The sequence below is a fragment of the Cryptomeria japonica genome, chromosome 3 (assembly GCF_030272615.1).
Source record: "Cryptomeria japonica chromosome 3, Sugi_1.0, whole genome shotgun sequence".
In the NCBI taxonomy this organism is placed as follows: Eukaryota; Viridiplantae; Streptophyta; class Pinopsida; order Cupressales; family Cupressaceae; genus Cryptomeria; species Cryptomeria japonica.
Genome location: NC_081407.1, coordinates 409868953 through 409881879, shown reverse-complemented (window position 1 = coordinate 409881879; position 12927 = coordinate 409868953). Strand labels below are relative to the sequence as shown.

Genomic DNA, 12927 nt, shown 5'->3' with positions numbered 1-12927 from the left:
ATTGTTGGCAGCCTACCCCATTGAAATGTGTTTAGAGTTTAGATCTTAGTAGCCTCCCCTTATAATTTGAACGAACGGTTTTACCGTACAATACTAAGACATGGTTTTCATGGGGGGCTTAAGCTTCTATTTTTAAGGGAAAGGTCTCATAAATTTATTTATTTTTGAGGTACAGGATTATTTGAAATCTTTACCTAGACAATAGAAGTTCCTACTTTTTAGGCCTGCATATTTGAGCGGGTGAAAATTTCTCCACCAGCTTAGGAATATTGTTTGTCATTTGTCAATTATCTGGGCTTCAATCCCACCAAAAAAGAGGAGCCAAAATAATTTAGAGGGAAAATTAAACTGAAATTCATTTAATTGTTTTTCACCAACTTTAGCTTAAAATTTTAAACTAAATTGCAATACAAAAATCAAGAGACCACCACCTAGAGGGCTTCCCAAAAATCTCAACAACTTCAATTCTAGTTCTATTTTTAAGAAACCCGCCTCCATGGGACCCCAGCCTAAACTATCAATTCAAGAAGCAAATTCACATCAGCAGATTAACTGCAAGTCAGTAACCTGAACGAAAGTCCGAGTCGGTGCTAGATTATACAAATTATTTTCGTATTATATGAAGCTTGTCCAAAATACCAGATGACTAGGATGTCATTACTAACAGACAATTTTATTGTCTGACAGTAATTCAAGCACCAGCCAATGATTTTCCAAATAATAATTAAATTGACTCTAATGGTTCCCATTTTCCTTGAAATACATAATGGAGCAAGCTTGCCTGTGTAGGCTCTCATCCATTCAATCCAAGTAGAGAAAAGTTATTCGACATAAGCAGAGAATGGCGTTCCATAACTTCGATGATCTTACCGAAACATCATATGGTTAAGATGCAACACGATTGGCAGATTACAATACTTTTTCAAAATTAGTAGACTCACCATGGAAACCTTCGAGTACAAAGTGGTTACGTGTATTCGTAAGTAACAATTTCCTTTATTAATGATGGCTTCAGCAAAGCAGCCAATACTGTACAATCAAAAAAGGGAATGACTCAATGATGTAGAATTTATGATGTCTTAATGCCTAGACACCACACAGATTATAATTTTACAAACGTGAAGGCTCTTCCTTTGACTGTGTCACAATAAGGAAATCCACGGCTTTTCAAATGTTTAACACATTTTCACCACCTGGAATTTCAAAAGCCAACGGAAAGCCTCAAGCAAAATAAGCACCTCCAGCAAAGCAACTATTTCATTCTACTTGTTAATGGCTTCAAGATTTAATAAAAGGGAGCTGCTTCTGCCCAGCCTCAACTGCATTCCTCCATATCCGATATCTTATACCTAGTTTATCATATGACACTGGTAAATTCCATACATTTGCTCCATTAATCATCCTGTCCTGTTGACCAATCACTAGTCTGAGGTCTTCATTTAAAACCTGTTTGTAGGAAATAAACAACATTTTTGTTAGTATCAGTCATACTAGCTTTAGACAAAGCTAAGTAAAGAGCACAAAATTAACAATGAAAAAATGCAAAAGATACAAATCTGATATGATAACTAATTAGGAATAAAACGATTATTAGGAATTTACCTTATCAGCAAAATGTCTCCACAGCAGATGCATGAAAGGAATATGCTTCAATATAGGTGCAAAGTCAAGTGACATTCTATAAAGCAACCGAGTCTTCTGCCTAGAAGAAGGTACACAGACATGTAACTGGTGCAAATGTGTGGAACAGTCCTTAGTGTTCATTCCTTGTATTTTACCAGGTTTTGATATTCCAATTGTAGACAAGACGATGCAGGGTGGCTGAAACTGCATATCTATTGGATAAGGATCCCAATAACCTTCCAGACCCTTAACTGGTGTCATAAACTTCACAAAACTGCACAAGCAGGGAAAACTTATCACAATAAGGATTTGTAATTCATTCATTTACTGTTACCATTACAAAGCAAAAATTGCAAACGAAATATTTAGTTTTAGAGTCAAACAATAAGGAAATCTAATACTGATGATGACTTTCCATCCCCAAAGCATCAACTGATAGAGAAAGTGCACAAGTGCCACTCTCCTTCAACCAACTGGTTAACTGTGTGCATAGGAGACCATGAATTAATGGATTTGAGCAACACTAGAGTGAACCACTGAGTTGTTAGGCCAAGGATCATTAAGCACAAGAGTGAACCACTCTGTTGTAAGGAGAGGTTTTCCCTCTTCCAAGGAAGAAGTGGGGAAAAGTTGAGGGGAGAGGAAAATGGCCTTAAGTCAGTTGATACCCTTGACCAACCAGAAAGGGTCTTTGGGAACCCAACCTCCTAAAATCACTGAAGGTCCCTAAGCATTTTTGCCTATTTCTTTTACCCAAGTCGTACCCAGGTTCCATATCTTGAGAATGTTTTATGCAGCTTTGTATGAATGAATTTGCTAGTCTGTTATTTAAAACAACCATCATAATCGAAATTGATGACATTCTTCGTTTCTTAGACATGCTTCTCTCCAATAAGAATGATAGGTCACTCAACACGCTTACTGAAAAAGTAAGCATACACACTGATCTCCACCTACATTTGAGTTAACAGAACCACTTGGCTCAAAAAGGTCGCATTTTAAAAATTCCTACAACAGGAGGTTGAATATTGGATGAAGAACATCTGGAGCTGGAATTAACATGTTTGAGGAAGGTCTTTTAGAAGAATGGCTATGAGAGCAGAGTGATTACTAGGATCTTCTGATGTGCTAGACTAGGCCTTGAGCAATCCCATGGAATGAAAGAACCATATATTAAAGGTATCTCCAATAAAATATCAAGAATTAAAAAGCAACAAAACATTAAATTCATTTTTACACCGCAAAGTAAAATTAAAACGATGTTGAGAACAACTAAGGATCAAGCCAAAGCATTGAAGTTGTGTATCCCATACTGGGTGTTCATGCAGAGTTCCATATAATGGGGAGAAAGGAAAACCCGTTAACATAAAGGGTTAGAAACACTGAGGAAATATGTTATGAAAGGACTAAGCAATTCGATTTGGCAAAGCATTATTGTATAGGCAAACATAAGACCAAAATTAAAGACACAAGCCATTGTGGATGAAGATCATTATCTGAAAAAAAGACTGAGGCGGTGGAAAGCGACAAAGATGAGCAAAGCCTTAACAGTGATGATAGTATTGGCTTGCCGCTTAAGTATTCCTTGGAGACCCATCATAAACAATTTTAAAAATACTCCTATCATCTTAGTAACGTAAGTCTTATTGTATTAATTAGTTGCTACAACCATATAATTTGAAACGGCTATTTGAATTTAATATATTTCTTTGGTGAGTCCCAGTGATGAATCATGTATCTATCCATACTAAAGAAGGGACTCTTGAGTGATCCAAACAATCGATGATAATAGTTTCTTCTGTTTTTACCTAGAAAATTTATTTTCAATATCATGGACTGTGGAAAGATAAAATCTCTCATAACCTTCAAAATTATGTTTATCAGTTTGTATTGATAGGAATCGAATGAATGTAATATCCCCCTTAATTTTTTTCAACTTATTTCCAGTTGCAACACAACAAGAAACACAACAAGAACCCGTTAAGGTTAGGAAATCGAAATACAATAATGCTGAACTTGTAACCCTTCCACTTTCTAATCACCAAGTGCCCAATATGGGAAGGTGAGAGCATACAGTGCTAAGGGGATCATTAGCTTAATGATCAACTGGAAATTACAATTCAAATAACAATATTGGATGGCAAGCCAGCCCCTTCCGCTTATCTAGCGGGTGATAGAACTTCCACAGCAGTTTGGCAGTGCAACCAGCCAATTACAAGATTACAAAAAATTGTAAATAACAACAATCACTCGACTGCTTATGCAACGGGAGGACTAGAAACGACATAGCAACCAGCTCAACCGTTTACTCAACGAGAGGACTGAAAATGAGAGTACAATCAACTCAACCACTTATTCAGCGGGAGGACAGTGTTACAATAGATAAGAAGGCGGCAAGCCAGCCTCTTCCACTTATTCAGTGGACCAAAGAACAACGATCCAAGTATATAGCTATTAGTACTACTAAACAGCTTTACAATGCAAAGATGGATTACAAATTACTGGAATCACTGCCCAAACTAGGCGGCAAGGCCAACCTCTTCCACTTATGCAGTGGAACTAGGAGAGATCAATAGAAATTGTTGTTAGTACTACTACCAACATTACAATATGAATCATAGAAGATAAAAAGGAAGAACCAACAGCTGCAAACAATTACCAAGATCACTTTCTCTCCACATCGAAGTACCCACACACCCTATGACCAACTACACACAAGAAGACACTCCAAAACGGAAAATCTCTAAATCTGATATACTCCCAACACACTGAAAACACACGGACCAGCAAGCTAAGAACTCACTAATTTACTCATAACTCTTTCCACACTTGACAGAATCACCTCCAAACAGATGCAAATGAGAGATATAATGATGGCAATAAGGATGGAAATGAAAGACATCAACTAACAATGCCCAAACCCATGGAACGCAACCCAAAGCACTCCCAGCATAAGGCATTTACAGGAAAAAATTTCGACTTGCATAATAAAATTCAATACTCCAAGATAACCAACGAAAATGTACAAGATAAATCGCCCATGACATAAGAGATGAATGAAAAAATACCCAGAATGATCTGACGCACACACAGTGAACTACGAATGAAAACACACTTCAGCTACACTGGAAAACAGCAACCTGGAAACACACTACAGCACTCCCAAAATTCAGAAATCTAATACATAAATCCGCAACATTATCTTCAATCCACTCCTTTGAATGAAGAGCAATCTCTAGCTCGACTACTTGTTGTATTGCAAGCAAGAAATCAAGCTATGGCTAGGAGGTAAGCGTTCCCCGAAGCTTTCACTCTACATTTCGGCAGCATTTCGATATAAAATTGTTCTTGGATAACCAAAACAAGAGCCCAACACTTTTATTTATATCTTTTTCTCCAAGTCAAACTTCTCATCCCTCCAATATGGGATTAAACAGTGGCATTCAAGTTTCCTTTAATTTACATTTCATTTCACTTCATTTCCTTCTTTCACCAAATCGCCCAAGTAATAAAATATTTCATTTAGCAACAAATGTATTTCTCCCTTAAGTGGCCGCCCAAATAATCAATCACCAAATATATAATAAAAAGTCATAATCTTTTTTTTTAATGAAAAATACCTCCATGGGCGTCCAAACTTAGGTTATAAGTTGAAAATTTAAATATCAAATCGGCCCCCTTTATGTCATACACAAGTTACACTTAGGCCAAGGGAAAAAATAATAAAGTATTAAAAAATACCTTTGCTTCTAAATACTAAATACTGCCAAAAGGAGTTGAGGCCAAGGCACTGAACTACATTGCCAAAAATAATCATCTAAGTTCGAACACGGGAGCCTATCAAAAATAACCACTGAGCTGAGTTGCAGAACCCCTGCCAAAAATAGCACTGCTAAAAATAGTACTTACTAAAAATAGCATACTACTAAAAATAGGAAGTGTTTCCAAAGTGATTTTAACCACATTCTGAGTAGCTGCCAAACTTACTAAAAATAGTAAGTCCTAAAAAGGTCTTCAGATTGATTTGCATGTTATACCATCGCGAAGCTCTCAGAAAACCCAGAAAAAAACAAGAGAAATTAGCTGCTTCCACCACCACTTACTAAAAATAGTAAGTCGGTCAAACTCCATTGCTTGTTATGCATGTACCCCCATTGCAAGGCTTTCTGAAAACCCAGAAGGAATCCAGAATCAGATTGTAAAATTCCAACATGCAAGCCACCAAAACTTTCAAAACATCCTCCTAGAAAATAGGAAACCCTAAATTTTGCCTCTGATTGACCAACGGGTCTCGAAATTGGCTAACAGTCCCCAAAACAAACTAGAGCGGAAAAGGGGACATTACAATGAATTTGTTATTTTACTATCGGACAAGGTTCTGAATTTGATCCTTTTGATAAAGCTATGTTTACATGTTCAAATTAATTAGATGGTAACCAAAGTGGATGAAATACTAATGGATATGCTAAGAATCATGTTCCCGGAAATGGAAAAGAGAAAGGTGGCAACTAAGTCATTTATTAAATGTGATGTTGCAATCAGTATTTTTGTAGGCCATGTATCAAAGAGGGGAGAGTTTGAAGGGAATAAGAAAAGTTTTGGGTTGTATAATTTTTCCTCATATCGAACAGCCTCTCCAAATGAAACAGAGGATAAGGTAACTAAAATAGAAGAGATTTAACTTGCCAAGAATTTTCTGCAGAAGTTCTTCCAGATTGCAGAGCAGTCCTCAAGAAGTCACAAATATTTTACTTCTAGATTTACTGAATGCATTTCTGCCATGATACAAAAAATATGGTTTCTAGTCCTGGCAATATATTTTCTGATGATATAAAATGGATACAAACATGGGCATCGCTAGTGGATTCAGCTATTTAAAACAATCATAGATGCTAAAAATCCTGACTAAATTTCATCAGTGGTCAAACTTTGAGAGATAGGCTAGGGAAGAAGAAAAATGGCATCAATATGGTTTCTAGTCCTGTCAATATATTTTCTAATTAAATAAAATGGATACAAACATGGGCATCGCAAGTGGATTCAGCTATTTAAAACAATCATAGATGCTAAAAATCCTGACTAAATTTCATCAGTGGTCAGACTTTGAGAGATAGACTAGGGAAGAAAAAAAATGACATAACTATGTTATGTGATTCAAACTTTGTGCTTGAATATCAGCTTCAGTTAGGTCCACTGAACCCATTTGAAACACTTCTAAGTTCATTATTGAATGGGATTTGTTTTACAAGAAATGGTAAAGATCATTGATATTGACATATTGTGATCCAGAAGTCTGCAAGTGGATTTGTTCCATTACTTTTCTGGATTTAAAATAGAAAGATTTCTTCATTGAATCTTAATCTCAAATACTACATTTATGCCTCACATTATTCATTCCAGCTAAAATGTATGGGTTGACCCATGCAATGTGCAATCAAGAGCCCCACTACAGTTTACCCCAATCAACAAAATGCTATGAACACCACTACAGTTTACCCCGATCAACAAAATGCTATGTTATTGGGTTCACCTGTCTCCAGGGGCATACCCATACTGAACCAGACCAGGTGCAGGTCTTGGGTCTGATCCGTCCTGGGTACTCCCAGGGTTCATACCAAGGAATGTGGGTTGCATACTTAGGACACATCCACAGCCCCAGGGATGAACCCAGGGAAAACCTTGGAAAAAAAATATTTTTCTTTTTAAATAACAGACTTTGAGGACCAGCCCGCACGGGTATGTGAGTTGGCTTGGGCGGTGAGTTTGCTCCCCACCGGTATCAGGTTCGACTCTCCTCCTGGGCTGAAGAGGGGGGACTGCTTGTGAGCTGTGGATTCACCCCCAGAGACTAGTCTCACCCCAGGCTCGCCCTTAAGTGGAAACACTAGACCAGGGCCACAAGGACTGGGGATACCCAGGGGAACAAAAAAAAAACAGACTTTGAGGACCAATTAATTGCAAGTAAGCTCCATCGGTTTTCTTCTCCTAAATGTATTTTTTTCCAATTGCATTTCAGCTCTGTAAATTTTCTTCCCATAAATCACAAATGTTCACGAGAGGTTTTGTCTAGGCATGAATTTGTTTTGAACATATGAATTCTGAGAAATATCTATGACACATTTTTCCACCATACACTCTGAATTTGTGTTTTATACATGTTTGAATCAATATTTCATAGTTTGCACATTAGGCTCCAAGTCCTACTATGAGTAGTCTAGAATTAGCATAATTGATTTTGGGAAGACTGAAAAAGACATTGGTTACAATTTGTTTCAATAAATGGATTGTAAAGACAGTGAAATCAGCAAATGTGGGCAAGGTACTATCACTCCTATTCACCCTGAGATGAGCCCAGAGCAAGCAGACCTTGAATACCCCAAGACTGCATTAATATGTGTAATTAAATTTTCTATAAGTAATAAACATGAAGAAAATCATCCACCATCAGCAATTCTTTTCATCAAAAGGGACCAACTATTGAACATATTAAGATATCCAATGATATATTAAACAATGGAGACGAAGTCTCCTTATATAGATTTACAAAAACGATGTTTCTAAAAGAAACAATCGTAAACTGAAGCCAAAATAGAAACTACCTAAAGACAACTAAGATGACCATTAAAGAAACATTACAATATTCTAATACCCTCCCTTAATGGTCATCGTTCTAACTACTGAGAGAAAAACAGAGAAGGTCCACTCAGCAGAAAGGACAACACACATCTGAGAACGGTTCCAAGAAAAATTTCCCCTGTCACTATTGTGGGAAGCTTGGTCATATCCAGAGGTTCTGCAGAAAGCGGTTGGCTGATCAGAAGACCAACCAGGGAGAGTCTCAGCAGCAGGCTTATGTCACAAAGCATTCTGAGGAGGAGTCAGCCTTCTTTGTATTTTAAAGTTTTTATCTTGTGTAGGGTAGTTAGTTAATAAATTGACCATTATGGGAGGGTATTATAATAATATCATATACTATTTACCTTATAATGGTCATTTATGTTGATAAGTTGTCTAAGCTAGTTTACTTAGCAACTTTCTATTTTCAGTTTGTCAATTAGATAGTTTAGTATCTTTCTGTTTTTTGTCTTTAGTTAACGATCGTTTCTTTTTAGAAACATCGTCCTTGTAATTATCTATTTAAGGAGACTTCCATCTCCTTTGTAATTAATGCATTCAGTTTATTTAATAATATTTTCAGAACAATCAATTATTTCTTCATCTTCTAGTCAATAAAAATCAGATTGATCACTGCAATCAGCTAAGCCATTTCAGCATCCTCAATTTTTACATTGGGAGTATTGTCTCTCAATATAGGTTTCAAGTTTTCAACATCGCTACTACCAAACACAATCAAATGACAGTCGTGTATATTACTTAGCTGACCAGTTTTCCACAATCAAGACCAATTGTAGATGGAATCTGGAGTGATGTTTGATATCCTGTTCAATGACATCATATTGTTTAGTTTCCTCCACAATACAATCATTAGGTGCCCATGGCAGATGATTCATCATTAAACTACATAATCTTGCACCACAATCTTACAATGGCAACTATGGCATCATTTGGTTGTCAGTGATTCTTATCACACATAAGCATCACTTGAAATCATCTCTCATAGCTTCCTGCATGGTATTAGTTTAGTATTTGTTACCATGCAGTCTTGGGAAATCAGTTTGTTTTCTCTATTGAAAAATGATAATTATTAGGTTAATGTGGGTTTGTTATAGCAATAATACGTTATTATGTACAATGGAAGAGGCATAGATTTTCAGTTTGGGTATTCTTCTGCTATCATTAGCGCTTTTTTGTACGTAGAGGTTTACTTGTTATGAGGTTGCTCCTCAATTTTGGGAAGTAGTTCATTTTCTCAAAGCTATTTAACAAGCATCTATGCATTGTAATATTCAATGGCTCAACAATATAATTGTAATATACAAAGTTACAGGGCGCACCTAGACTCACCCAAACTAAACAAGTCTCAAGGCAAACCATGTGAAATGAGTCTTGGGGACTTGAAACCTAGGTCTCAAGCACGTACTAGAGACTCGCCAAGTCTTCTAGACTCACCAAACGCAGCAAGTTCCCTTGGCAAGACTTGATTGCGGCAGCAAGTTAAAAAAGCCAAATATATTTAAAAATTAAAAGAACTTATAACAAAAACACAAAAGTGATTTTGTCCACCCTAAAAAGCCATTCATTTTGTTTTCAAACACAAGAAGAGGAAATCTACTTTTTGAGGAAAATTTGTATTTCATTGGAGAGAAAACCAACAAATTGATTGAAGACAAAACAGTGATTGAAGATCATTGGGGCAGGTTTGCAGCTGCCATTGACATATCCAAAGGAGCTTAAGAAGGATTTGGAAGAGGCTACCACTCATTTGGCACTTAAGTTTTTTTTTTTTCAAATTTCTATTGTGTTCTAAATTTTTTTTTTTTATTTTTATTTTAGATAAATGGAAAAAACAAGAAACCCTAGGTTATCAAATAATCAAACCCTATCTATGTTTTTTGTGTTTTTTCTTAATTTTTTAACTGCAAACCCTAATTGTTCTTAGTTTTTTATTTTAATTTAATTAGAAAGTGTAAATGTTAATTTTTTCCATTTATAATTTATTGTAGCCTACTATTCATTTATAAATTGATCCAATTTTTCAAGCACAATGTCTACCCAAGTTAGAAACAATCCTTGTTGGAAGCATGCCATCCTTGGGGCAAAAAAGGGATAAATAACATGTATCCATTGCAAAACCAAATTCCTTGGGGGAGGTATTAATCAGTTGAAGTATCACCTTGCACACAAACCATGCCATGATGCTAAACCATGCAAAGAAGCACCCTTTGAAGTTATACATGAAGTGCAAAGTCAACTACAGACTTCTGAGCAACAAAGCGAATTAAAAATGAGCCAACAAAAAAGATGCCAGCCATTGGTGGAGAGAGTTCCTCAATTCCTTCATTTCTTGAAACTATGAGTATTGGGTCTAAGTATTGGGTCTCAAATCCGTAAATCTTCATCCAATTTAGATTCATATTTTGTTCCACGCACTACTCCAAGTTCTCAATCTGACATTCCAATTTTACCTAGATTTCAAGGTCGATGAGGTGTCAAGTGGGCTCTACACAATTGTAGAGTGAATGGTGCCAAATACATTAATTGAGGCGAAGATAGTCAACGAGATAGAGATCTTTAGGCTTGCACAAGAGATATGTAAGGCAAGTCAGACAACATTGCGGCCAGGTAAAAATCTATTAAAGGCATAATTTATATTTTAAACATTAAACTTTTCTCTCTTTTACTATTTTATGTTAATAACTTTATATTTAAAGTGAACTATGAAACTCAAAGTTACATAGTAGAATTTATTTTTATTTTTTCTCATTTCATATGCATGATAAGAGATGTTTGGTGCTAAGATGCCAAATCTTCATAGGATTCTTGTTTGTGTCTTAAGCCAGCCATGTAGTTGTTCAAGATGTGAGCGCAATTGGAGTATGCTTGAGCACATACACTCCAAAAAGTGCAATTGTCGGTGCAAAGGTTAAATGATCTTGTGCATGTTCATTACAACCTTCGCCTCTATCACAAAATGATCTTGGGTGTTGACTTGTCTCCTATCAGTTTAGAGGAGATTGGTCCATAGTCAGATTGAATCACTGAGGTTGATGATCTTGTCTTTAGCAATGATGACTTGGCATGGGTTGATCAAGTGGATCGAGAAGTAGAGACAGTAGCCATGGTAGAGGAGAACGGAGAATGAAAAGACCTAGTGGACGTTGGACTTGGTATCATTGAAACACATGTAGATATCATGGCTGCAACATCATCCAAGACTTATGTTAGATGCCCACGTAGGACTTGTCGTGATATTGGACATTGAATGAGTGAGGCAAGCTCCTTTGAGCTATAGACTTATATTTTTCAGTTTTCATATTTGTTTTGATGCCATAGATTTCATAATCCATGAGATTTGTATAAATTTGACAATATTTATAATTTTATATATCTAACAATGTTGCTTCATTCAGCTAAAAATTAAAATTGGCTTTTACATTTAGTTTTTGTACTCATGTGATCAACATTGCTTTTATTTGATTAGTTTATTATGCTTTTAAATTTTATTTATTAAAGGGTGCATGAAACAAGTTTTAAATCCTTAAAAATCTCATATTTCATGGTTTCTTCAATTTGTCGAGTCTATGCCAAGTCTCGATGCCGAGTCCAAGTCTGAGTCAGAAATCAATTTGCCAAGTCTGAGGTAAATTCAAGTCTTGTAGCTACGGTTTATGGTATCAAATCCAACAACAGTGGGTTATTTAGTGTTGGACTGACTGCATTGAGGAATTGCATTGCCTTGCATTGATGAGTGAAAGTGCAGCAAATCCCAAGTTACCATATTGCCATGAAAATGCAGCATAATGCTTTAAATCTTCAAGTTTTTGGCGTGCTCTTCTTGGTCTTTCTCAGCATTGTTGTGCTCTTATTATGCCTTAACCACCTACACAGAAGCACTGAACACAAAGATCCTAAAATTTTTTATTTTTTTTTTTGAACTTCTTGCTCCAACATTTTCAAGTCTCTTGCTTTAATTGTTTCCAAAATTTGCCTGAAAAAAAATTATTAATTTAATATCTTTTTCTTGAAAACTTGTTACATTATGTCTAGTGGAATCTAAAATATCCTTGCAATGTGGCTTTGTTCCAGCTCTAACAGATCTCTTGAATAAATTATTTCCATAGACCCAAAGTCTAGGGAAGCGTCCTGATATGGCTAGAATCAAAACCTTTCTTTTGCCCAACTCTTAGAAGCTGACAGAAAACAACTAGCTTATAAAGTCATAGAATGCTCATCATTTATGAGCATCATGGCCTTGACAAAGTTGGGTTGAACAAGGAGGGACAATCTAAAAGTAATCCCAAGGACTATGACAAAATGCATGAGGAAGCTTTAATGCTTCTAAAACTACCTATTAGTGACGCATTAGTGCCAGGTATTAGAAATGCCACTATAACTTCAGCATTGTGGGACAGTCTCAAAACAAAATATCAAGCATCAGATGCTGGGAGAGCTTTGTATTTGAAAGATATATTGTTTTCCATTAAGTTGCATGAAGGAGGACCTGTTTTTGACTATATTTTGTATTTGAAGGATCTTAGTGATTCAAAATAAACCATTGAAAAGTTAGTAGATGATTAGGATTTGGTAGCTTCCATAATGCATAGTTTTCCAACATCATTTGATTCCTTTTTTGAGTCTCTACACCTAATTGTAGAAACTCGAGAACTTGATTTTGAGATGCCG

General features: G+C 36.1%; 1 protein-coding gene across 1 annotated transcript in view; it reads right to left on the bottom strand.

The window, feature by feature from the left end:
* Positions 1-974: 974 nt before the first annotated feature.
* The window catches only part of LOC131069526 (chlorophyllide a oxygenase, chloroplastic), a 51544-nt gene continuing 39591 nt past the window's right edge, over positions 975-12927 (bottom strand). Inside the window, exons 8-9 of the mRNA XM_058005004.2 lie at positions 1603-1897; positions 975-1446 (exon numbers count right to left, since the gene is read on the bottom strand). Coding sequence (XP_057860987.2) covers positions 1279-1446; positions 1603-1897 — 463 coding nt within the window. The 3' untranslated portion in view covers positions 975-1278. The remainder of the gene's footprint in view (positions 1447-1602; positions 1898-12927) is intronic.